This window comes from Pseudomassariella vexata, assembly GCF_002105095.1.
Source record: "Pseudomassariella vexata strain CBS 129021 chromosome Unknown BCR38scaffold_8, whole genome shotgun sequence".
NCBI lineage: Eukaryota > Fungi > Ascomycota > Sordariomycetes > Amphisphaeriales > Pseudomassariaceae > Pseudomassariella > Pseudomassariella vexata.
The window spans coordinates 1,455,486-1,480,249 of NW_024467963.1; the positions used below are offsets into that span (position 1 = coordinate 1,455,486).

Consider the following 24,764-nt stretch of genomic DNA (forward strand, 5'->3'; position numbering starts at 1 on the left):
TTTCCGCTTGTCTTCCTCAGCCGCCGGGATCCATGAGTGTAGCGCGCCGACAGAGCCCCTGTAAGCATTGGGTGTGCGACAGGAACCGAGCCAGATTGGTCGTCCTCGGCAACAAAGGACCGGGGACATCCGCTGACGGGATGCATTGCGACGTCTCCAAAGTACATGACGATGTGAGTGGGAAGGACCTTGCTTTTGATGCGGAACTTGAGTCGCCCTAGATCAAATATTTGATCGTGAATCATGACGCCGAGAACACGATCGGGTAGCGGAATCTTCATCGAAGCCTCTGCGTCGCCATCCTCGTATATGACAAACGATATGGATTCTCCTTCTATGCCTCGTTGTCTTAGATGTTTCCCAAGCTCGCGTATTTCACTAGAAAGCTGCGGCAGCCGGCAATAAATCTTCCCTGTATATATCAACGTCTTAGTTTTCATCCCATGGAAGGTGCGCATCCGGGGATGCGTGGTCAATATAGAACGTACCTTGGACCAGAAACCTGCCATCCACCTCGGATTCCGAGATGTCCAAGAGCTCAAAGTAAAATGAAGAGGCGATAAGTTGCCTGGCTATGTCCTTTATTCGTAGATTCCGGCGCAGACTTGCTTGCACCGTCTTGCGCAAATCGTGCATCTTGTCTTTCTCGTCCAGAGCGGGTATGCTTCCGACGTCGGGGTTGATGCGAAGAAACCTTGAGGCACAAAAGAGCTTCGTACTGGCGGTGGCGACGCTGGCAAAATAATCATCCCATGCTCTCTCGCAATCCAAAGTTTGCTCCATATTGTTCCGCAGGATTTTATACAGCTGCCGTCCATGGTTGAAGACGCCCCTTTCAACAGTGGCTTTATTTTCTGACATATTTCTAGTCAAACTAGCGGAGTATCCCGTTCCAATGGAGAGGAAGAGGTCTGGGATGGATGAATCTGGCCATAGCCTCTTTCTCTCGGCATCGGCCACACGAACTGGATTGTTGTGGAGAATCGCGCCGTCGATGTAAGTCTTTAGGGCAGGCTCATGATGGAAAGGCTTGAAATACCGCGGCGCCGCCGTTGTCGCTCGAGCGCTATGTTGCCATCAGTATAGGCCAAATCAAATTTTGAGGGGGCCACAGGGACATACGCCTCCCAAATCTTCAGTTCTGCGGCGATGGCTTCAGGCCGCTGGAAATGATAGTGACCTAGCCGATGCGTAAGTTTAATATCTCGTCTTCTCCGCTACAAAAACTCACTTGGCTTTTGATCACTTCGCGACGAGTTGTAGTTACCAAGGACATAAGTTTTGTTTCCGGCTTGTGAGGTCGCTGTAACAGCGACTTTAATTGGTGATCCGTAGTCAGCCCGACGTCGACCTCCAAATAAAAGAAGGTCCTCAGAGAACGCCTTTTTCAAAGCGCTCTCTATGGTCGATGTTTGATACTTTGAGTGATGGTAGTAGTCGATGAAGGAGCCCACTACTGGTAGACTGCTGCCAACGCGACGAGTAAAGGCTTCGTCACAGAGGCTTTCGAACTTCTCGATGCATTTGTCGACTCCCCAATGCATTACCCCAAGACCGAGAGCCACCAAGCCACCAGTGCTAAATTCTTTTAGACTTGTTGATGAATGTCAAGCGAGAAGAGGAGGCACGAACCTGGTTCCCACCATCAGGTCAAAGAAGCGCTGTATTGGTATTCCCCCAAGTGCATCTTCCAAATGTTTTAGCACTTCCAGCTCAACGATGCCACGGATGCCGCCACTGTTTAATTGTTAGCATCAGCTAGCTCCCAAAGTTGCAATCGGCGACTCACCCGTCGAGTGTCAATATGCGAACCCCGGCTGACTTGGGGTGCAGTTGAACTGTCCACAAAGGACCCCGTCGGTTTCTAGCTCCCTCGATTGGGCAGCCATGGATATCAAACTCATACGTGCTTATTTGGTGGCCGTACGAGCGCAGACACTCCGTGCACAATACATGGCCGCATGGAAGAAAGTGTTCGGCCTGTCCGAATAGGCAGCAAAAGCAAGCTGTATGGCTGGTCAAGGGGCTGTAGTCCTGCGAAAGCATAGTATCGGGCGTTGAGCGCCTGAAGAAATTGTTCAGCACCAATGTTTTGTGGATGTGAGGTGCAGTCTCTTCCTCGGATTGACCATCCTGTAGACGCTGGCTCAACTCTTGGAGTAACTCAACGAGACACGCGTAGACCTTGTTGCGGAACCCGGCACTGTTTCTCTTCCACGAGAACTTGGATTCATAATCTCCGGCCGCAAATACTTTCCCATCTTCTGATTGGTGTCCTTTGGTATGTCCAGATCGTACATTGACGCACCTGACCCCGGTTTTCGAGTTCACGAACTCGCATGGCCAATGTTGATCGCAGAAATTCTCAAGTGCATCATCTAGATGGTTCATGTACTTCGGCAGAATCTGGGAGGCCGACCCTGTCAGAATCATCAGTAAGTTTCGCACCTGACGCAGACAGGATAACATGCCTTTGTTTTTATGTCTTGCAGAATCCAACATGATGCATGAAGCAACCATGTAGCTGAGTTCGGAGAAAATCCGCCGTGCATCCATCTTCGGGTAATTCCCCATGACGCTCAAGGCCAACTTGAGAATGTTACCACCGAAGTCGGGAGGGATCGGAGAATTTCGAAAGGATGCTTGGACGAAGTCAAAAGGCGATTCCAGGGTGCCTGAATAGTGATTGAAGGCCTCCTGCAGATAGGAGTGCAAGTCCTCCACGTCCAAGAGCATTCGTACTCGATTCCTGGCCATTCGAGCAGCAATGCAAGCTGACAAGGTACCGCTGTAGAGCTGTTCAATTTGCTCTGCCATCAGCTTCGGGCGCCCATCGGCTGGCAAGCGTATGATCTAAGTTATTTAGCCCTCATGCTCCAGTTCGTCTTCTGTGTCCGAACATACCTGTATGGAACTGTAGTAACAAAGTATCAGGTCTAACAAGCTATCAATGGATTTGCCCCTCTCCCTCCAGAATTGAGCCCATTTTTTGAAAGTTTCATTTCGGTTAACAGTTAGTGCCAAGTCTTTCAGTATAGTCTCGGTGTTAGTTTTGACATCCCAGAAGCTAGCATCGATGTTGTTTTCGGACGCATTCAGAGCTATCACAGCATGGGGCAACACAGGTTGGTTTGAAGATGTCTCGATGGCTGCTGCTGCCCATTGCACCAGTCTTTCGAAAACATGCTCAATGACCCTGTATTGAGTATGAATCAGCATGTCATTCAAACGGCGGAAGTCTTGGCTCACCTCGGGTTGCGAAGCACAAACACTATCACGTCCGAGAATGTATAGAGCAGTCGAGGGTACAGGTTTGTCACAGCAAACTCTCTACTCCTTGCTCGCGGTCCGCTTGCCCACTCCAACTCCCTTTCGAAGATGACTTTACCAGCTTTTGTGGCCTGTTGGGCTTCTTTGCTACTGTCTGTTCGCCGTTTCCTCCTGAACATAGCTCCAAGGGGTTCTCGTTCACCACCTTCGAGACCTTCGCAGTCCGCATACAGCATGGGTCCAGGCGATTCTGTTGTTCGTGGGTCCAAGTACAAATGTACATCCTCTGAAGAAGGGAGATATGCTCCACGAGGTCCGACCACTGGTGTCGAGTAATGCTGAGATCCTTCAGTGGCAAAGTCGATAAGAAGCTTCACCAATGTGCTCTTACCAGCTCCTGTTTGCCCGACAAAAGACACCAGACTCGGAGTCCTCCTGTCGCGACCCACTTCTGCCCACTGTTCCATAAAGCTGGGCTTCTTTCTGACAGGATCTGTCTTCGCCATTAGTTCTTCAAAACGGCCATAATCCTGGAACACAGGTGGCGCATTATCCTCTGGACGTACCACCCCTGAAAAGCCATGTGAGTATCAGTATGCAGTTCCACGAGAAAGCTGATTTGAATTCAAGTCAAAGACCAGAAATAGAAAGGAACAATACTGTGGTTTTCATGTGAAAGGAAAGTTGAGGCGGATGGTCTTACCAAACCATGAGGTGACCTCGTCAGCCTTGTATAGTTGCTCACGAACCCGGTCATCTGTTGGGGGCGATAGAACGTTGTTGACCTTCTCGGCGATATCTGGATTTGTCTTCTCATGGAGGGCACCACCTCGCGCCTTTCTGTGCACAAACTGTGCTGCCCAGCATGTTTCACAGAACGAACTGATGCATACATTGCAGAACCAAATGGCTCCAGTTGAATTTTCGCACACTTCGCACATCCTTTGGTGGCGGACCTCCATGTATTCTGGCTGGGATGATACCACGTTGGATGAAGACGGCGTGGAATATGATGCATCATACATCGCATTTCGATTTGGGGCACCACTTTAGTGGCAAATTTCAGCAAGTCTTAAGTCAAGAGGATGTGGTAATCAGGATAAACTTACGCTGGCAAGGGATGGGCTTGAGGACTTGACACATTAACCGTGGACGTTGTCACATTTGTACTTTCGGGCTTTGCAGAAACAGCAGAAACAGCGTCTAACTGACCCACAATATTACTGTTTGAGTTTGTAAAGGTGATGGTTGTTTGACGCGATATTGCACGAGGTTGTCCCGGCAGGTGATTTGGCTTAGAGGTTGGCAAGTCGGCCCTCTCCCTGAGCGTGTAATGTCAATACAGGGGGATCATGACATTTAATATGGCACATACAAGGCACTGTCTTGACTCCTATTTATATTAATCGTACTGTGAGGTGTGATCGTGATTGTTGGCGTGGGAGAAGCGCCGCGTGAAGCACCGCGACAAGCGCTGAGGTCTCTTCCCCGAGGTGACCCATGCTCTCCTTCGGGCACCCAAGATTCCCGGGCATCCACGAAAATATCAACCGATTCCACGACAGTTCCGGAGACAGAGGAACGTCTACTAATAGGAGGGACATATGAGCTGGTCAAAGAATGCGTCGTTTGGCGAGGACTGGGGGTTCGGGCTGGAACACTTTCGGGTTCGGGGCGATTTCCCGAGGGACTTTGGAAAAAGCTCCGCATTTCAGTAACAACGATGGTGATATCAGACGACCTTGAAGTACCCAGAAGGCATAGATTGGTGAATCCTAGACAAAGACATACAGGAGTAACAGTGAATACCGAAAATCAATGGTACGATAAGCGGCGATTGGAAAGACTTGAGAGAGAAGGGGCTATTAATTCGCTCATATCCCAATGTGGCCAAACTAGCTTGTTTGAGGCCTCCTGAAGGCTACACAATACTATCGTAACGATGGGTAAGCGATTTACTGTGCATACTGATCAGATCATACAATTGGTGCTCTGAACCGACACCGAACAGTAAAAGGGTTAGTGGGTGCCGATCCCACTTCGCGACTGAACAAGGCAACAAACGACGCCACTGTTGCAGCCATGGTCTACACCGGTTTCCCCCAGATGTAGAATCGGCAATGTCTTATTCGGCTTCTTAAATGGTGGCTGTGGCCACTTCCAGATCTAGCAAATGATCATCATGCCAGACTCGATGAGGCTGATGTCGACAAATGGACACGAAAGAATTAATATGCAGACAACCACACATGACATTAGTGTCCCCTCTTCACCGAAAATTGAAGAAGGCAAGCCGACTACAGGGTCTGGTAGTATTGTTTGTAGAGAGGCAATTATACAGGCTGTGTATAGCTATGACAAGATTATAATCGTCTTTCCCTATGGTTTTATAAGTGCTAGATGATTAGCAAAGACGTCATAAAGAGGGACCTAGCCTTTCAGAGATACTCCCATGTTTTCTATAAGCTGTGGCTTCACCTAGCGCCAACACCGTGATGCATGGCTCCCGGTAAAAGCAGCCGGAACAAGTCCAAGCCCAAACCCTCGCGAACTCTCTCCCAAGCCGCCGAAAAAAGAAAATCGAGGATGTAGCCCTCTAGTCCCAAACGAGAAGTGTACCGCCCTCGAGAAAACTATGCGCCTACACGAAGCCTCTATGTCCGTCCCCAGCGCTAAATTTGCTTGGTAGACTATCCACAGCTACGTCAAAAACGACCGCACCTACCCCTTCTCCACCTTCAAAGAACCCACTGTCGCCTTCATCAACTACTTAGCCCATGTGCAAGTGATGTGAGTATTCAAGGTGTTCTTCCCCAACTATGAACCACTTCCGTTCCAGTATTGTACTTTCCAAACCTCGCGCATAGGATAGAGGTTTGGCTCGGTGGTTCTGGTCGCCTCCCTGTCGTGCATCATAGAAATCTACAGTCAACGGAGTGCGCTATGTGGGCAGTTACTCAGCATCGTGCAGTACCCCACCGTCTAGCGCGAGGCTCTCTCTCCAGGCGGCCATATAGCATCTTGAAAGTGTGGCATTGCCATGTTGTGTAACCTCAAAGAGTCATTTTCTCTCAGCCCCAGCCTTGAATCTAGGATCATCAGTACGGCTTTCGTTTACTTCGCCATAATGCAATAGTCCGTACTGAGAAGGGATTCTAGATACCGAAATCTTGCGGGCCAGAAGTGCAAAAAGCAACTAACAACCCAGCCGTTTCACGTCCCAGCTGTTGAAGGCTCACTGCTTATGAAACCTAGTCCCCCACTCGCCTTCGAGGCTGGTAGTTTTCTCTCTCGTCCACTTTTCGAATGATCCTACACTTCTGCACACCCTACTGTAGAAAACGCAATTTCCCTCAGCTTAGATTTTTTAACCGGGGGAAATGTCACCCGACTGCTCAAATGCAACTTCCCCGGAATTAGAAGCCTATGGGGACATATCGGGTATAGGCGTAAGTGCACTTTGAGCGAGCAACTTAAAATAACCAAGCGCTAATCTGGATGCGAAGGTAATCATCGGTTTCGTGGGAACCAGCTACCTTGTACTCCTTCACGTCGGGGTATATTACTTGCTCGTTTTCGATCCCAGCAAGTATCCCTTCAATACTAAGAGCATCGATTCTCCCCGCGATAAAGAGACAGAACACGAGGGCAACACACCGAGTTGGTGGAAACCGAACCCAGTTGACAGTATGTTCCTGGGCTCACTCCGCACCACCTGGAAAAGGCTCCAATTTTCGAAGAAAACGTTGTCCAATTTCGAAGACGCCGTCAATGAAGTGAGTTCGTACTGTTTTGGGTTGAAACATATATTGCTAACTTCAACCGCATCAGTCCATTAGCGGCATTTGCGACACCCAGTTAATCACCGGCAGTAGTATACTCATCGCTGGCTATATATCATTACGTCATGGCCTTTCAGCCTATCATTGGCAGATGGTCGTATTTCTGTCTTGGTTCTCTTCTATCACCCTGCTGTCCGGGTTTATTGCCTTGCGAAATCGTCCATATAACCGCAGGAAGAAATGGGTCTTCCGGTTGTTGGTAACAATCGGCTTTATTATTATGCTCATCTTTGCGATCGTACCTACCGGGTACTTCGGGTGGCTGGAGACGGGCCTCAAGACCCGAAAGAACTACATGGCTTCTACGGCTGTGTGTTATTACCACCCGAAATCGACCGTTTACCAACACTGGAATACAATTACTGCGAACGGTTTCCTGGGCTCGGGAACTTGGCAATCTATGATTATTTCCATGGTACTCCTTGTTCTTGGTACCCTGACGACGACAGCGAAATTATTCAGACATCCATCCAAGTGCCTGAACTCGCACCTGCGACTGCGAATCAGCAAATTGCTTCAGAAGTGTCTGGCCGGCTTTGCTCACATATACCCGTTGTTTGACGAAACATGGGACCCGAGGGCGAGGCCGCGTGGCCTGTCAAAGCATGATTTATGGGATGTTCTCATCATCCGGCCCCTTCTTTCGCTATTTATTTTTCTACGTTTAGTCGTAGATCTACTTAATTCAATGCTAGCCATGGTGAGAATGATGAAAATCACCCGTAGTTCTTGGGTTTCAAGTTGACAAGAAAATCTTAGGTTGCCTGGCTTGTCATCGCCATGCTCTGGGGCACGATCAAGCTCGTAAAAGCACGAAACGTGTTGTTTTATGAGGTACCCGATATCTTTCACGAGGAAAACGAATGGACCTTCGGCCAAATAATTCCTGTCCTTCTACTCGTGGATCCATTAATCTCACCAGCAGCTAGTTTTGCCTTGAAAATGCTTTTGCGTAATATTAAGGCGTGTTGGTACCAATTTCGTGGGAAATTCAGACGCCATATCGCAACAGCAATACCGTACCAAGAATGCCATGGATCGACTGAGACAACTGCTGCTGATGAGCTGGGAATAGGACTCCGAACCTTCACCATGACACATAACACTGACATGCTTGGAACCTCTGCTCTCACAACACCTATGACTCCAGGTTCGATCACCATGGTTCCGGAGCGTATTCTTGTGCATCAATACGATCCCAGAGACTACCATCACATGCAAGCTGGTACCTCGAGTGAAATATCTCCCGCTCTGACAACACCCACCACCCCCGGCTCGTTAATCATGGACCCAGAGCGAGGTCTACTGCGTGAATCAGACTCCAAAGTGTCAGGGTACGGCTAGGCCGAAGGCAATAGTACAGAGTGATGGGGAGTAACGGGCGTCCCTCCTATGTAATACCGGGTGGTCACTGGCGGTCTCAGGTAGGGGTGCCCACGGTGATGCATTGATCTCTGCCCTCTCTATCTTCCTTCGTCTCGACTCCTTACTTATAGCCAGCCGAGGTTCTCTCTCGGATTCTGGATGTTTGCTTCCGTATGTCTGTGTTCCTCCGACTTCGGCCAATATCTTGGACAGCGGCTCCTTATCTGCAACCAAGCGATTCCCTATCCGTTGCAAACGGCTTCAACGGCTCTCATTCGCCACAAGCGGCTCTCTAGCCGCCACAAACGGCTTCCTACCTGGTGGAAGCCGGCCCGCCTCGGATGACACTTGTGGCTCTGACAACTCCTTCCCTATCCTACTTCGAGATGGTCCTTATATAGATAGCTAGGCCGCCGCTTGGACCCGGCATAACAGCAGGGTCGGCGATGCCAAGGATCTTGACTCTCGTCATCCCAAAGCTTCACATAGATTGTAATCATGACTCGGGAGTCTTTTGTCCGAAACACCCCTCCGGCGGCCCGCCGGTGTCCTGCGTTCAGTGTCCTGACACCCACTGGTGCCTATGGCATTCTGTTCTCTGACACAAAGACTACCAACCCATTCTCAACCCAAGCTCCTCAGCCCAATCCTCAGTCCCCAACGACTCATATCCCTTCAGCGCCGGTACCTCCACGCTCCCTACCTTCCTAACCCGCAACTACAACGACACAAAGACATGGAGAAGCCCTTGCCTCATCGCCATATCTCTCGTCATCATCGCCTATATCATCGAAGCCTGCGGCCTCCTCCTCGGCTGGCATTTCAACAGAACTATGCCACTCGGCAAACTAACCTTAATCCAGTTCTGGATTGGCGACAACACTGTCAAGGGATTCCTGTGGATCGCTCTGTTGACATTCCCATCTGCGGGTGCCTTTACCGTCGCGCTGGGACTTACGCTCGATTCCTGGGGAAAGGGCAAATTTGGGGTTATGCTCCCTATCTCTGTACTTGTTCACTTCTTCTTCCATTTTAGCTGGCACTTTTGGAGCGTGTCGCAGTATTTCGTGAACGTACCGGTCGTTGAGACGCTTATTGATACTGCTGTTAATACGGTTATTTGCGGTGTCTTTTATGTAACCCTGGCGCTGATGGAGAAGTGTCTGAATAGGCGGAAGACCCGCGTGCCAAACATGTCTAGTTAGTCTAGGATGAAGATTTAAATATGAACATCCTGTCCTGGGACATAAGCACATATGAAGTCTTGGAACTTGATGTCGGCTCCCAGGTTAGATAGATCGAAAGTAGAGCTACAAATTATACTTAACCAAACAACTACTCGGGATAAACTAAGGATGAAGAGTAAGTGTATATAAGAAAGAACATTCAGAAAATAGAGCACTATAGTTTTAAAGCAGAGAGGTTTCTCGAAGAGGTGACTCGGAGGAAAGCAAAGGAAACAAAATGTAGAATGAGCAACCCCAAAGAACTAAACCCAGAGATTTATACGAAGGCCAAAAAAGATGTTTTTTTCTCTTCTCTGATGGTTACTTTTAGTTTGAGGCGTGGTTTTGTAGGCCTTTGGCCTTGCAATTGGCCGTACCTTCCTATCTCCCAGAACCTCAGAAATAGGGGTAAAATCGCCAATGCTAACATGTTAACACTATGCTCTTAATAGCCAGAAAGCCCACCGATGAATGTTTTCCTCTTCCATATTCCACCTTAAACGATCTTGGCCATATTCAAAAGTGTATATATTCAGCATAAACCTTCATTGCGAAGTTGCACTAGTGAATTAACACGACACAAACATATCTAAAAGAAACATGTTTTCCCTTCTTCGAATTTAGCTTTCAATAGCCCAGGCTAACTGTACCAGAGTACATAACCCGCATGAAATTTTGGTCTGTGACTAGTCCAATCGAGTCAGATGGACAGATGTAGATCGGCTATGATATGGGAATGCCTCACTTGCTACAGCTTGAGTCGCACCAAATTGTATGGCCAGTGGGCGGAGTATAGTTGCCATTCAAACATGACCGGAAGAGAATTTCCATTAAATCTGGGAACGGCTATTATTTGGTCATAACTAGTGCAGTGTTCACGCCTATTTAAGTTAATAACACTCAAAGTAGGACAATATTAATAATTATAGTTCACGTGATCAATTCGGATTATTATTTAGTGCACGCTGTTATATACGGTGGTTATCCGTAGCGCGATGGCCTTCGGGGCGACTGCGTGGCATACTATAAGTGAGGAACCGGCAGGGCCAGCTAAGAGCCTGATGGGGATACAGAACGAGTGCCTCCGGGTAGTCTGTGGCGCCCACAAAGCGACGCCGGTTCGCCACCTGGAAGCAGAAGCAGCAATCCCGCCACTAGACCTCTATCTTAGTGCCCGGGCTGCTAACTTTGAAGAACAGCTACGGCTTAGCGGGAAGAGAAATCTGCTTCGCAGCGCGAGCGCTAAAGCGTCACATATACTCCGGCAGGATAGGCCGGCGAAGAGGAAGCAGGCGTCGCAGCTACTCCGACCGGCAGGGTACACTATGGAGAAGGAGGTCCGGGGCTCCGAGTGGATGAGTGAGGAAAAGGAGGTCCCGGCTGCCCTCCTCGGCCACTGGAGGAAGAGATGGCTCACCGGAGCAGAGCATCACGATCGCCAGCGACGCGCCATCGCTGAGGAACCGGAGGGCCCTTCGATGCAGATACCGAAAGGGGGGAAGTATTTCGGCCTGAACCGACTGGAAGCGTCTACGCTGTGCCAGATCAGGACGGAAAAAATAGGACGCCCCTGAGACGGCAGAGCACGTAATCCTCTTTTGCGGGCTGTTGGAAGGACCGAGGGAACGATTACGGGCCGCTATCGCACCACGGCCACTATACTCTCGCAGAGACCTCGCAGCGGCAACAGGAGAATCAGTAGTTAGTGGGACTATTGTAAGGTGGCTGCTAGGGACGGGTCGGACAGCTTCAAGGCCCAGATAGCATCGATCTTCTCAGGGGGGACTTTGTTGGTAGGTTGAGAACCAACGTAGTATGGTAGTGAACGCAACGCAGTAGCCAATAGGGCGAACCGACGACGCAGCGTATGTATTTAGTCCAGCCATTAGGGCACGGTTTGACATACGGGAGTACTAGCAGAGGTACCGGGGGCTTCGAGCCTACGGCGTATTTAATAATAATAAAATAATATTTAGTGCAGTTAAGAACACGCAGACTGACACCTTCCAAGGAGTCGGCAGTGCTACTGCATAACAATATTTCTTAGAGGACTTTCGAGGCTGAGGAGCCCCGGGTGTTTGAGACACGTCATTTGCAATTATAGAGCACATGCCCACAGCTTAGTTCTCCTGTTCAGGACTATCGATCAATATATACCAGTCCCATTCAGTATACACAAGGAAGACATTATGCAATCCCAACCACCACCAATCATGTTTACAAGAACGCCTGCCCTGGTTTACACAGACACCCTCAGCCATCCTCCAACATTAAATATCAATAGGATATCCACGGTGGCGTTTCAGGGGTGTTTGGCGGGCGGATTCAGCGGCTGAGCGCCACACTAGGGCGAAACACCGTCCGTGCAGTCAGCAGGTGAGAATATCCCAAATATCACCACATCGGATGGCCGGCCTAACGGCCGGCCGCTCGGCGACGTCCGGATACCAAACTAGCAGGTAGGAGAGATGCTCCGGGGGGTAAAAGATATAATACAAAGCTAGGTAAGGCGTCGATTCCCGTTTCGTACCCGTAATATATACGTATTATTGGTAGGCTAAGGCCGGCCGCTAGGGTAGGTCCTACTATACTAGGCGAGCCTTCCTCCCGGCCCGTAACCGTTTACATAGCTGGTCTATAGAACAGCCTATCTGCTGCTGTTGCAAATTAAGTATCCACATCGCCGACTCCTCGCTACATCGCCTTGCTTGTGCTTGCCTCCTAATCTCAACGATAACCTCGCTCCGTAAAGAGTACCACTGTACCTCGCTCCGGCGGCCAGATCTCCACCGGCTGCCCCAACGCCTGTCTAACTCGGTAACCGACGGCTGGCCATGGATCCCGATCGTCCACTCCCTCCATAGCCCCTCCACTGTACGCGTCGTACGGCACATACTGTGCTTCGGGGGCGCTGGATTTCCTGCCCAGATACACGGCTGCGGACTTAGGGAACTACGCTCAGTAGGTCGCCCGGTAGGTGCTAGGTTCGACCGGTTAGAGGGATTACTACGTAATACTGGTATCTGCCCCTCTGCTATGGCCGGTGCTAATGCTGTTGTCGGTACTGTTGTTACTACTGTTACCTCTGTAGGTAAAGGTACAGGTGCTGTTACTGGAGTAGCCTCAAGGCGAAAGGTAAGGCCGCCGGCCGTGAGTTTCTGGAGCTGCGTAGACTGGGTACGGTCTGAGTGTACGAGCTGATCGAGAGACTGCTGAAGCTTCGCCGTCTGCTGCTGAAGCTCAGCTATCCTTGCCTCGTGGCGTACGTCGATCGACCTCAGGTAGTCAGCTAGCGTCGGCATAGCCTGAGTCAGGAGAGCTAGCTGGCTAGGGCGCTCCTCCTCCTGGGCTGTAGTTCGGACCTGCCGGGCGAATAGCGCGTAAGCCTTATGCTGAAAGACCCGGTGATCCCATATAGGGCTATTAGGGAACTGTTCCTGTAGCAGGGCCGAGTCCTGTAGGATAACCTTCCGGAGGTGGAAGAGTAATTCGACTAGACCCATAGCTGCTAGGTCACTAACTTGGTCCTGGCTAGGGCCGAACCTATCCCTCCAGCTGTCAAGCTCAGGCCAGATCTCCCTAAGCAGGGCCTCCGGGGGCGTGATAGTAGCCCGCCGGACCTCGAAGCATCCCATCTGCGGCGGATGCCCGGCCATTACACGCATAAACTTCCGGGGTAACGAGCTGAGATAACACCCGACCATCTGCTCCTGGTTCCACCGGCCCGCTCGTCGTATCTGTTCCTCGCTTACGCCTTTCAACTCAGCTGTTTTAGCCCCAGCGCTGCGGCCGATATGCGTTTTCTTCTGTGACGTTACCCCGGCGTACTGGAAGGCCTTAGTAACCCAGTCCCGCTGCGCGTTATACGAGAAGGCTGTTGTACGATCCGCCCCGCTTCCCTTGATCAGCCGGATATCGTACCAGGCCGACCGCCGGCTCAGGTCCGGGAAGGGCTCGTCGGTTAGATCCCAGCGGTACAGCAGGTAAAAAGCAAGGCCACCTAGCATACAGATAAGCGGTTTTCTATTGCGGAGTGCCCCTGCGGTCTCAAGTCGTCCATGCTGATTTTGCTTCCCCGCACGGGTAGTTAGGATAACCGGCATACAAGGGGTCGAGCCCTCGCCCTGCAGCTCAAACGTAAACAGGTCCGAGATTTCGGCCGCCCTCCGATCGCCGCCACGAGTAAGCATATAATGGCCGAGAAGGAGGTCAACGAGTGTCCGAAAGTGACATTCGGGCGAGGAGCTGCTATGTGCCCAAAGCTCGTAGCAGATCCGCTCGAACTGCTCCTCGGTATAGCCGTCCAAGATGGTCTCCCGGCCCTTATCCGCGTATAGATCCTTCTCCCGTTGCGCATCCCGCCGCTGGAGAGACCGGACGTACTCACGTACGTGGTCTTCCCGCGGGGAGGGGTGCGTGTTCATCCCTAAAGTCCTCTGGGTCCGATAGAGGTCGGTAATAGCTGTAATATAGCTCCGTACGGAGCGCCACCCGAGCCGCGTCTCCTCCTGCGGGACGCCCTGGTCGGCCTTCCGGCTCCAGGCTCTCAGGGGCCGGTCGGTAACGACCTCAACAAGAAAGAGGAGGAGCTTGTCCTCCGTAACCGTATCGGCATCCTCATACTGCTTCCGCCGGCAGAACTCCTATATATAAAGACGTTAGCTACGTACCGGGCAACCTACGGGGCCGATAGGTAAGCGAACAACATACCTGGAACTCCTTCTGCTTCGGCTTGTACGCTATAACAGTGTTCTTCGGCCTGGACTGGTCGATAAGCGATAGGATCCTCTGTGTGTTAGCCCGTAACTCAGCTCTATTAACGGCATCGGTTCCGAGACGCGCAACGCGCCCCGTCTCCTTCGTCCTCGCCATATACAGACAGACAGACAGACAGACAGACAAATAAGTAGCGAGGCCGGATAGCCGGTAGGAGAGCGGTGAGGCGCCGGGGGGAGAGGAGGGAAAGGGGAGAGCGCGGGGCAACTTACATCGTACATCGTCTTGTGCCGCCCCTGTATTTGTATTCGGTCAGGTTAGCAGTATTAGGCCTATCGTTCCAGCGGCTCTAAACACTGGACGAAGCGCTGTATCGCAGCCGGCCAGGGGAGAGGGGAGGGGGGGGGGTGGGGTCGGAGGGGTCTTAGGGCGCCAGTCAGCGGCACTTGGCCTTGTAGAGGCCTAGCGGTTCAGGGGGCAGGGGGCCTGTAGCCAATAAGCTAGGCGGTCGCCAGCGGGGCCGTCAGCCGCCATGTATGGTGGAAGGAGATAAACGAATATCCACGTTCCCCTAACTAGGGGGACGACGTGGATATCCCCGTATGTGTGTCGGGGGCCCGGGCGTCAGCCAAAGTCATCCCGAGTCAGCGGGACCGCGAATACCATAATATACACCATCCATCCCATCCACCATACTATTACCGCAGACAACAGTCTATCCAATCAACAATCAACTCATCTTCCTTCCCCCTTCATGCCTGAACCCTCCCAATTCCCCTCCACCCTCCACATATCCCCCAATAACAACGCTGTTCCCTCAATCAAATCACACCCCTCATACCCCCACTTCTGCCTATATACCTCCTTCCCCGCTTCCGCAAGAATCCAAAACGAAGCCGCGAACCCGTCGGCCGGGTAATAATACGGTTCCCCCTGGCCGCCGTGTTGGCTGGCCTGCCACGAGTTACGAGCGAGGCCCGAGTTGCGGTACTTGTACGTGCCCATGTCGTCGGCTACTTTTAGGAGTTCGCGGAAGTATTCTACATCTGTGGCAACGGTTGCGATCTGGTCTTGGTCTTGTTTTGCTTGCTTGTCTTCGCGTTTTCTGCTGAGGTTGGGGTGAGGTGTTAGTTTGAATACATGAGAGAGGGTTGATCAGTTAGGGTTCGGGACGTACGTTGTGTTCTTTTCATTGTCGTTGGAATCTTCTTTGGGCTTTTCCTTATCCTTTACTTCTGCATCTCCCACTTCCTGCTTCGGTTTCTCCTCCCCCATCCCTTCCTTCGATTTACCATCCCTCGTACCCTCGTCCTCGGTCTCGACTTCCTCCGACACCTTATCCCCTTCCTTCGGCGTCTCCGGCACCGGATTTGGATCCACAAACTTTGGCTTGACCTTCGGATCGCGGTACAAAGCCCCCAAATCTTCCAGCACCGTTGAAACATCATTCACGATCCCAATTCTCCGATGCTTCGTCGTCCACCCGTCCATCGCCAACCGCGCATTCATATCACAGTCACTACCAACGAACGGAATCATATTATCCCACCCTCCCACCGCATCCAGCGCTGCCCGGTTCACCAGCGTGAGGTGATCGTCCTGAAACCACCTAAATCCCCACCGTTCCTTACTCTCCACCGTTCGATTGATCTCTCGGAGTGCATTCTCGTAAATCGTCCTGTAACCCATCTGCCCCGCAGCAGGCGGCCGCATAACCGCCGCCTCGTCCTCAGCATCATAGAAAACCCAATCCTGATCGCCCGGGCGTTTCAGCGTATCAGCCCCGTCCTCAAAACTAAACACCATGACATCCTGATGGCTATAAAAGTAATAAGGCCAGCTCCGCCCATGTGCCGTAGCCAAAAAGAAATTTTGCAGCTGGCTAGACGTCAACAGCACAGGCGTCTGCACGACCGTAACCCCCAGCTTCCGCAGCGTGGTGTGGTTGAGGTAAAACGGATTCTGCAGCCCGAGCTTGCCGTTCTTGTTGGAGTCCTGCACGCCGGTGTTCTCGACCACGATTATGGACTCGGGGGGCCAGCCGGCCGTGATGTAGGCCGTTACGCATTGCAGGAGCATGGGCCATTGGCGGGTGAAGCCGATGAAGAGAGGCGGTACATAGGAGATGCCGTACGTGCGGTGCAGACCCGGCGAGGGGATGTTGTAGGCTGGGATCGGTGGGGGTGTTGCTGTTGAGCTGGCAAGGAGGGGGAAGGGGTCGGTTACAGCGGGCGCGAGATAGGCTGGGGTTGGCTTGTATTTTGGGGGTGGGTGAGTGTTGGTTGGTCGGCGGTCCTATGTAGAGAGACTGTCAGTTGTTGCCAAGGCAAGGAGGATAGGTAGATTCAAGGGAGATTCGAGCGGCCTCCGTTCAAGCAAACAGACCAGCCAATTGGTTGCAAAATACGCACCACAGCCGTGTCGCCCTTCGGTTTCCCCTTGTTGATCAAATCCGGGATCCCCTTTAAGTAATTGGGACCATTTACGACGCCGCGCTGCGAAGCGACAATCAACAGCGTGATGGCGATGAAGATGAGCGGTAGGCCGAAAGCCCGCAGACCGCGCGGCGCGCCAACCATGGAGATCGTCATTGGACGGTCGGTCGCGTTTTGAAGTCTGAAAACAACGGTGAGTCCATCCAATTCTACGATCGGTCTAGAGTTCGTGGCCGTTGTGTTTGGGCTTGTGGCAGAGTTTGGCGAACTAGGACGTTGGAAGCTGCTGCTAGCTGCGGCTGAACGGGAGTACAGCAGGCTCTGAAGTTGGGATCAGCGGGCGGGATGTGGGGCATCCCTGCAGCCTTAAATCGATGCAACACGACGAATATCTTTCAGACCTTTCAGACCTTTCAGATCCTTGAAATATTTTAAATAGTAGAATGATATATTCGCAACGTGGTCTTTCATATTCAAATTGAAGGATTGGTCCTTCCAGAACACTCTGGCTTCTCAATAGTATGATTGCTGCTTGATTTTGCAAGGTTGATCGTATTTGCGAAAGTATGTTCACGCCTTAGCCGCATAGGCTTCCGTATCTTATCTAATACTCCGTACTGTGTCGGTGTACATAGCATCCGACACAACCCATGCTCGCGTGGAGGTAGTTGAGTTCGGTGTACTTTCCGTACACTACACCCGCTGCAAGTTATACACAAAAAGTGTTGCCAATAAAGTCGCGAATGGTGGGATAGGGATCGCTACACCAAATGTGACCGAAGCTGAGCCTGCCTTACACCAGTTATGCCTCGTTACTCGCATGCATTCTATGAGTATGACTTGTGTTACAAGTTATCCACATTAATACTATGCGCCAAGGTCTCCAGCGCCGGCCAAACCCCCTCAACCTTCTCCCTGATCCTCTCCTCCGGCAGCGCAACCCCCGCCATAATCTGCTCGTACGTGTTCCCCACCACCCTCCCAAATGGCGTATCCCAACCATACATCTTAGGCATGTTCTCATGTACCCCAAGCAACAACCCCAGATACACAACGCGCAGTTCGATACCGCTCTGCGCCATCTCCTGGTACAGTTCCTCGTTCATGGGCCCGCAGAGCACGTTGATCACCGTCGACATGGTCCAGTCGTTGATCAAGCGATCCGGGTCGAACTTGAGCGGCGCGAGCTGCGGCATGATCTCAAAGTGCATCTTTAGACCTACCCTGAACGCGCAGTACGGGTCGCCCGTCGTGAGGTACGCGCCGAAGAGTTGGCGGCAGAGCTGGGGCACCGGCTGTCGGGTCCAGGTCCACATGCCCGAGTTCACGCACAATCTGAGCGCGTTCTTGATTTCGTCCGGACTGGCCTCGCTGTTTTCGGATACGGAGAACGCCTCAGCCTGGATTGCGGCCGCTCTTCGCTGGGCTGCGGAGTTACCTGTAGACACCATGAACCGTTCCAGTCTCGACTCGTGGCGCTTGATAAGCGCATCGGCCTGCTTGCAGTACTCTGCCGATAAATCGTCCGGCGACTTCGCGAAGGAGTCTTCCGCGAACACTGCGCCTTTCTTGCACTTGGGGCATTGACATGTGAAGTAGTAGCTCTGCTTGAGCTCGGCTTGCCGAACGGTGAATGGATTTGTCACATCAGCGTACTTCATAAGAATCTCATCACCTTGCTTGATCGGCTTGATGGCTCGTAATACATGCGAGGGCTGGTTGAAGGTCGCCACGACGTTGGGTTCGCAGGAGTGGTTTGCACTGCAGACCAGAGGATCAAAGCCGATGCCGAAGGCAGCATCATCAAGGGGCGAGCCGAGGCCCAGGTTGTTGCAGAGGACCTACCCCGACCGTCAGCCGTGACTTCAATTTGCGCTGATTGACGCGGGTACTGGAACGCACATTGAAGAGAAAGGCTCGAGAAACTGTCCGCGAGTCCAAGTTATCGAACTTAGGTTGGCCGGCGTAGTTCCACGACGCAGAGGCAAGGAACTCAAAGTCATCAAACGTCTTCTGGTCCTGCTGACGGAGAGCCTCGAGACCTCCCGCGAACGGTCTGAATTGCAAGATATCCAGCAATTGCTCATCACTCGGGTCCGCCTTCAAACGCCCCAGCAGCTTGACCACTGCCCGTACACCAGGCGGTAGATCGGGTCGTCCGGGGACAGCCAGAATCTTGCACTCATACTTGTGCTCGCGCTTCCAGGCTTTGCTCTGGCACGTTTTGGAGCAATAGGAAACCTTGCGACAGCCGGTGCACGATTTCACTTCAATGAAACCAATTGGTAAGCCCATCGCAGCTGCTTGCTTCCGCTCGTCGGGGTCAATGGCACCGCGCTGGAAACACCAAGCGCAGCTGTCTTCGGTGCGGTCAATATTTAACTCGGCCACCAGCGGCCGTGCAACGGAGAGGACCACATCGCCGGGTGCGAAGTCTTTGCTGGCAAACAGGCCACGCCCGGCGCCGGCGATCTGCGAGCGCTTGACCTCGACGTTATCTTTGTCGTTTGCCGGCATAATTTGAGTCATAAAATACTCGAGTAAGGCTGGATGAAATGAACTATCCTAACGCGTTGTCGCGTCATGGGGTTTTTCGGTGAACTACTTTTGACTGTGTGACGTAGGCGCGGTCAAGTATTTTGGGAACCCAACGCTCTGCTCATTGGACAGACAAAGCTTTTCGGGTTGACTCCTTCCCGCATCAACTTCTCGTCCCAACCTTCCACGTGGCAGGTCACCAGCGCTCATCTGATTTGTGTATGTGACCGTTTTCAACTCCAACGTATCACTGGGCCAATTCGTCTGAAGTGTCTCCTACCGCGTGTGCTTTTTATTGATGGCCACCGTCACGTTCCTAAGCCAACCAGTGTCCCAGTGAAGGATCTGACAAGGACTTCGCCCCGATAGCTGAGTCTCGCCAATTAGGGTACGACTACCCAGTACTAGGCACATGACACTTGAACTCAATATTGATTGGGAGCGTTGTTTGGCAGCATAATGTTAGAGTGCCATTTGAATGTCCCTATCTAAGGATTCTCATAAGCCCCGGCATTGCCACATTGTTGTCACCTGCGACATCATCTTCTAATCTTTCATTGCTCCTTCGAGTCAGCAGATTTGGTACCCGCATCCTAATTCCTGGCAGCGGCATTCCCCGCAGCCGCGGCCGCAGCCAATTTCTCTGACGCTTTCACAACATCACCCGCTTTGGCCGCCAGCATTTCATCCTTAGCCACATTCGACGCCTCGGGATTGGCAGTAGTAGCATCGAACGGAAGCCCAGTGGATGCCTTTCCTGCGTTCGCCTCGTCGTCTGCGATGTTCTTGTTCAGCTTGGTCGTCTCCTCGGTCAGCTTGGCCGTCACGTTTTCGCCCTGCGCCTGCTGGGCCTCGAGCTGAAGGACCGTGGCGGTGAGCTTGAAGATCTTGTTCTTGATCTTGCCGCGCTATGCAGGGTTCATTTTAGCAATGGATCAATTGTTTAATTCGCGGGTGAGGGAGAAGAAGGCAGGGGAGGAAACGAACCTGCAGAGCCAACACCTCCTCGCCGGGGGTAGCAGCCGCGATTTTGACGTTATATGCGCCTCGCTCGGCGTCATTGGAAATTTGGTTGACCGCGTTCAAAAACGTGATGTCGGCTTCATCGACTGTGGCGAGGTTGGTGGGTAGGCCGCTCAGCTTCTCGAGGGCCTCGGCCTTGCCGTTGCCAGCAGTGCCGTCGCTAATGGACAGCTCGTTGTAAGTCTTGGCGGTGAAGACGGGGGCACGACGGCTGAGTTGGGTGTTCCTGATCAACGGTGCGGCGGTGGCGACGGCCGCGAAAGTGGCGAGGACTAGTGAGAACTTCATGTTGATGTTTTGAGTTAATTACTGAGGCAAGTGAATTGGTAATGTTGGAGTGAATGTATTAACAAGTGTGCTTCTAATGACCAGCAGTGAGAGCTAATGAAAGAAGACAAGACAGCACTGCTGTAAATGAGTGTTGAGAACGAAGGGTTAGTTATGCTGGAAGAGAAAAGTAGGACATGTCGAGGCAGATATGAGGAATACTAGTGCTGATCTTATAGGCAAAGATCAGACCCGATCTTGGCATACATTTTTCACATTTGAGAATGATTCAGGACCTCGTCTCGAACGATACAACCGCATGTGTAACCTTTGGGGGCATCGAAAATCGTCCATTTGAAGCCTGAAACCCTTCTTCATTGACTGAATTTGGATTTTGGCCATGTGATGTCTTATTTTAGCTTCACCATCCTGGGATCGCTCCGACATGGGAACTTTGAGTAGTGATCTTTATCTCAACGGCAATTATTTCAAAGAGACACGGATGATCCATACAGGTACTGCTGCCAAGGATCGTCATCTCTACTTTTGGTATGCTGCAATATTGTCGTAGAGGCCCGTTAGTGTTGAGTTTATTCCAGCTCTGGGATATATCCCTCGATTCGGACAAGATGCGACGCTGGACTGTGACCATAGAGCCTCACTAATTCAGCTGAGACCTGCCAAGTACAAGAATGGCTGTGTCACAAGTCATTTCTGAAAACAGCGAGTCATAACTAGCACCAAGTTGGGATGAAGTTGTGGGATAGTGTTCGACTCATTCGTTTGAAAATTGCTACTAGGTATAGTAAGTGTTAGAGTATTGAACTTGTCTCAATAGTGTGTGTACTATCGTAATAGGCACAAGCCATTCTCGAGTTGAAAGACGGCTGTACAATATCGAAGACGAAAGACATTTTCATTATGTTGGTTCAGTAACTATATTCCGAGAGATATGTTATGTCTGCTTCAAAGTCTAATATTATTATACGTGTTCGCCAGTCTCCTTGCCTCATAGAGCTCAGTGCTTCAAGAAAGTGTGCATAGTTGAACGATGTAGCACTGTCAGCTGAGCTTCTCCCAAATCTCATTTCGCCACGAGGAAAGCGAACAGAGACTACGCAGTAGTAATGGGAACGAATCGTAGGATAACTTATTCATGTCTGTTATTCGTTGTAGTTTTTATCCTGAGCATCGGTTGTCATAGGTTTCCAATACCAGAAAAGGTACCGCATCAAAACACTATCATTATATCATAGTAAGCGGGATTGCACAACATGAAGGTGTGGTACTGGGATACCGGCTAGGGCAGTTGGGAATATCAAATTGCTGTCCCTGCCACTGTCAAACTCTAGATTATCCGCCTGATGTTTGTGTACATCAATACTTACATAGAATGCCGCGCTTTCAGAGGCCAGGCAGCCTTCTACAGTGGCTACGGCTCCAGTTATAGGAATATTGCGCGTTTGTGGGTTGACTTTTTCCTCGGGTAGACATTCAGTTAATCAGTGAAGAATGAATGATCAGACGTAGACGGTACTCTGTTCCAGATCTAGGACATAGTTGTGCCTATATTGCAATATTATCACAAGATATAGACCGCTGCGTCAATCTAAACGCCAACTATCATTTTATCATTTCATGTCCAATTCTGTCCAAACGTAGAATAGGGCTGAATGGTAATGAGTTTGTATTCATGATGCATTGCTACCAATTACTTGATACGTCCCAGTACGTAGGTGTTGGACCTTCAAGACTACTAAATCAAGACTGCCAGTCTTGGAAGGACATATGGCCACGCACCGTACGTTATGGGCCAATATGACCACCACCCATCGAACCACACAACTCCTGCCTGTGGGACAGGCATCGTTCATTCCTGTCTATAAGGCCCTTATGGCCGCCGTCCACTTCGTTCAGGACTCTCCAGAGATCATGACAGTTTCAATACAAGACCATTTGCCCACAATCCAACAGTAGGCTCCTTTATCATTATTGAGATACCCTGCAAAAGACAGCCACCGGTAAACCATTTTTGATACCTAGGTGCATCTGTGCTCATATAAATGAATTACTGATAAAAGCCAGAAACTGGATGCAATGTGTGAGTGTACTAGCTCGTGCTATACGTAAAATGTATGAAGAAGAGAGATACGCACAGAGTAAAAACTACCTCTTCCTCGGCCGACCTTCTTATAGTCCTTATAGGACTCATACTTCATAGAGACCGGGGAACTTTTGGATCCGCAGACCATCTTGCGCAGTGTGCCTTTATTTATGGAACAGAAAAGGAACTGGTTCTTCATCTGGTTTGTTCCTCTGTTTGCCGTCTGAGAGTGGGGGTAAGCATGGATTTCAACCGTAAGTCCAATATGAAGCCACATAGCCATTAATACTGTAGTAGGATGCTGTGGTAGAGGAGATATCGCTATATAAAAAGTAGGCTATCAGCCTGTTTTGTTAGTAGACGGAGTTGTCTATAACATGGGGGGTACGGTCGCTGCCATGTGGCTATTCCCTCCTTCTTTACATGCCTTTGTACTTCAGTAACGTTAATTATGACCATTGTCCCGAGTGACTGCGTCATTATCTCAAGGAAGCATCCTTGGAAGAAGCCCGGAGAAAGCCTAGACAAGACAGTTGCCAGGTCTCTAGTATCTGCCAATGAAGTTATGCCAATCAACCCAGTGTTGGCCAGCAGCAGTCAGAGATGCAAGAAGATGAAATAGCTCGAAGCCGGCAAATCAAATGAAGCCGGTGGCAAGAGTTAACTCCGGTTGGGCTTCACCGGGTATGTCGGCAGCTACAGCAAACCAAAAACGAGACATATGAAGTCAAAGGGGCAATCAATCACCGTTTACAACACAGCTTATTTCATAACACACACACAAGACAAATGATACCATCTAACGTAGTCTACGGTCCAATTGCACACTTTGGCAGACCTTATACGACAATGTATAAGTTAATTCAACCATAACGCCTATCATCAATTGAAACTACTCAGAATCGTTATCTTCAGACGTCTCTACATCATTTCCACAAGTGCGCGCATTATGTCCGGGCTCGCCGCAGATTCTACAGCGCCGTACACGCGCAATTCGCCGCCTCGTACGACCACCAATTTGACGAAATTCGTCATGTAACTGCCCATCAACCTCTCGTTGAGACTGTAGGTCCTGTCCAGCTTGTATACGAAGTGACCCTCCACTCTGTAGCTGTTTTTTCTTCGCACGGCGACGTCGACTTAAGGTCTCATTTGCCTTTCGAAGTCATTCGGCCTCGCCTTCTAAAAGGGCAAGCCGATGCATAACCTTCGTTGTACCTCGCGCAATCTGATCTATTCCAGTAAAAGTTGACGTTGGTGAGCTATTTTTATGTCGTACAATCCTATTTTTCACATAATCGGTTTGTGATTGGGCTTCGGCTGGGTTGTTCGGAGTCTTTGATTCCCAAGGGACGGGGAGACCAGCCGAGCTACCCGGAGATGTTGGCGTATGTAATTTCACATCGAGCTGTGATATGACATAATCTGCATCGTACGGAACTATTCCTACCCCTCGGAAACCTCCTTGGATATTTGAAACCGTGAAAGTTGCGTTGTACGCGTTTAAAAACGCCGGTAAAAAGTCTTCTTTCGAGATATGACTTATATGTGCTCGCATGAGATCTTCGATTTCTTTTCCGTACGCTCTTTTTAACCCGCGAAAACAACCAACATCAAGAGGCTGGAGCTTATTCGACGAATGAGGAGGCATACAAAGCGTGACGATATTGTTAGCTTTGCAATATACCTCGAAATCGGTCGAGTGATGGCTTTCGTGACCGTCGAGGATCAATAGGCGATGAGTACCTTTCGTACGAGACTTGGTGTGATGATCGAAGTGTTTTATCCAATCTTCGCCTCTCTCGTTCGTAGTCCAGCCATTTTTAGTAACTGCGATAACCCAATCAGGCGGTAATGGGCTGTTTTCGTACCATGACGAGAGGTGGGTTTTGCCGACGAAAATGATGTACGGAGGGAGGGCATAACCGGACGACCCAACGCCTTGAATAACTGTAACCCATTCCCGATTTCTTTGCTA

The 24,764-nt window shown here is 50.7% G+C and overlaps 5 protein-coding genes across 5 annotated transcripts; 1 reads left to right on the forward strand and 4 right to left on the reverse strand.

The window, feature by feature from the left end:
- Window positions 1-429: 429 nt before the first annotated feature.
- On the reverse strand, window positions 430-4,211 carry BCR38DRAFT_345384 (acyl transferase/acyl hydrolase/lysophospholipase; the record flags this gene model as incomplete). The annotated part of the gene is made up of 9 exons (XM_040856178.1): window positions 430-1,066; window positions 1,123-1,180; window positions 1,232-1,578; window positions 1,633-1,737; window positions 1,790-2,420; window positions 2,460-2,853; window positions 2,905-3,196; window positions 3,250-3,841; window positions 3,974-4,211. The coding sequence occupies 9 exons, from the start codon at window positions 4,209-4,211 to the stop codon at window positions 430-432; spliced, it is 3,294 nt and encodes a 1,097-aa protein (XP_040714991.1).
- A 2,439-nt stretch (window positions 4,212-6,650) lies between these two features.
- BCR38DRAFT_524914 (uncharacterized protein) lies at window positions 6,651-9,682 on the forward strand (the record flags this gene model as incomplete). Its single annotated transcript, XM_040865302.1, has 5 exons — window positions 6,651-6,719; window positions 6,777-7,046; window positions 7,102-7,812; window positions 7,872-8,446; window positions 9,157-9,682. 5 exons carry the CDS (start codon window positions 6,651-6,653, stop codon window positions 9,680-9,682), a joined length of 2,151 nt encoding a protein of 716 aa, XP_040714992.1.
- Window positions 9,683-15,154: 5,472 nt separating this feature from the next.
- BCR38DRAFT_486080 (uncharacterized protein) lies at window positions 15,155-16,998 on the reverse strand (the record flags this gene model as incomplete). The annotated part of the gene is made up of 3 exons (XM_040863986.1): window positions 15,155-15,524; window positions 15,597-16,714; window positions 16,831-16,998. 3 exons carry the CDS (start codon window positions 16,996-16,998, stop codon window positions 15,155-15,157), a joined length of 1,656 nt encoding a protein of 551 aa, XP_040714993.1.
- Window positions 16,999-17,403: 405 nt separating this feature from the next.
- BCR38DRAFT_436576 (uncharacterized protein) lies at window positions 17,404-19,496 on the reverse strand. Its single transcript, XM_040860464.1, has 2 exons — window positions 18,757-19,496; window positions 17,404-18,695 (listed from the first exon to the last, which is right to left on the reverse strand). Exons 1-2 carry the CDS (start codon window positions 19,381-19,383, stop codon window positions 17,700-17,702), a joined length of 1,623 nt encoding a protein of 540 aa, XP_040714994.1. The 5' UTR covers window positions 19,384-19,496; the 3' UTR covers window positions 17,404-17,699.
- BCR38DRAFT_436577 (uncharacterized protein) lies at window positions 19,497-20,855 on the reverse strand. Its single transcript, XM_040860465.1, has 2 exons — window positions 20,380-20,855; window positions 19,497-20,300 (listed from the first exon to the last, which is right to left on the reverse strand). The coding sequence occupies exons 1-2, from the start codon at window positions 20,701-20,703 to the stop codon at window positions 19,986-19,988; spliced, it is 639 nt and encodes a 212-aa protein (XP_040714995.1). The 5' UTR covers window positions 20,704-20,855; the 3' UTR covers window positions 19,497-19,985.
- Between the last annotated feature and the right edge of the window lie 3,909 nt (window positions 20,856-24,764).

Coding starts and splice junctions, on each gene's coding strand:
- BCR38DRAFT_436577 (XM_040860465.1), bottom strand. CDS start 20,703: ATGAAGTTCTCACTAGTCCTCGCCACTTTCGCGGCCGTCGCCACCGCC. Junction 20,301..20,379: donor AGGAGGTGTTGGCTCTGCAG/GTTCGTTTCCTC, acceptor AACCCTGCATAG/CGCGGCAAGATCAAGAACAA.
- BCR38DRAFT_436576 (XM_040860464.1), bottom strand. CDS start 19,383: ATGACTCAAATTATGCCGGCAAACGACAAAGATAACGTCGAGGTCAAG. Junction 18,696..18,756: donor CTCGAGCCTTTCTCTTCAAT/GTGCGTTCCAGT, acceptor CGGTCGGGGTAG/GTCCTCTGCAACAACCTGGG.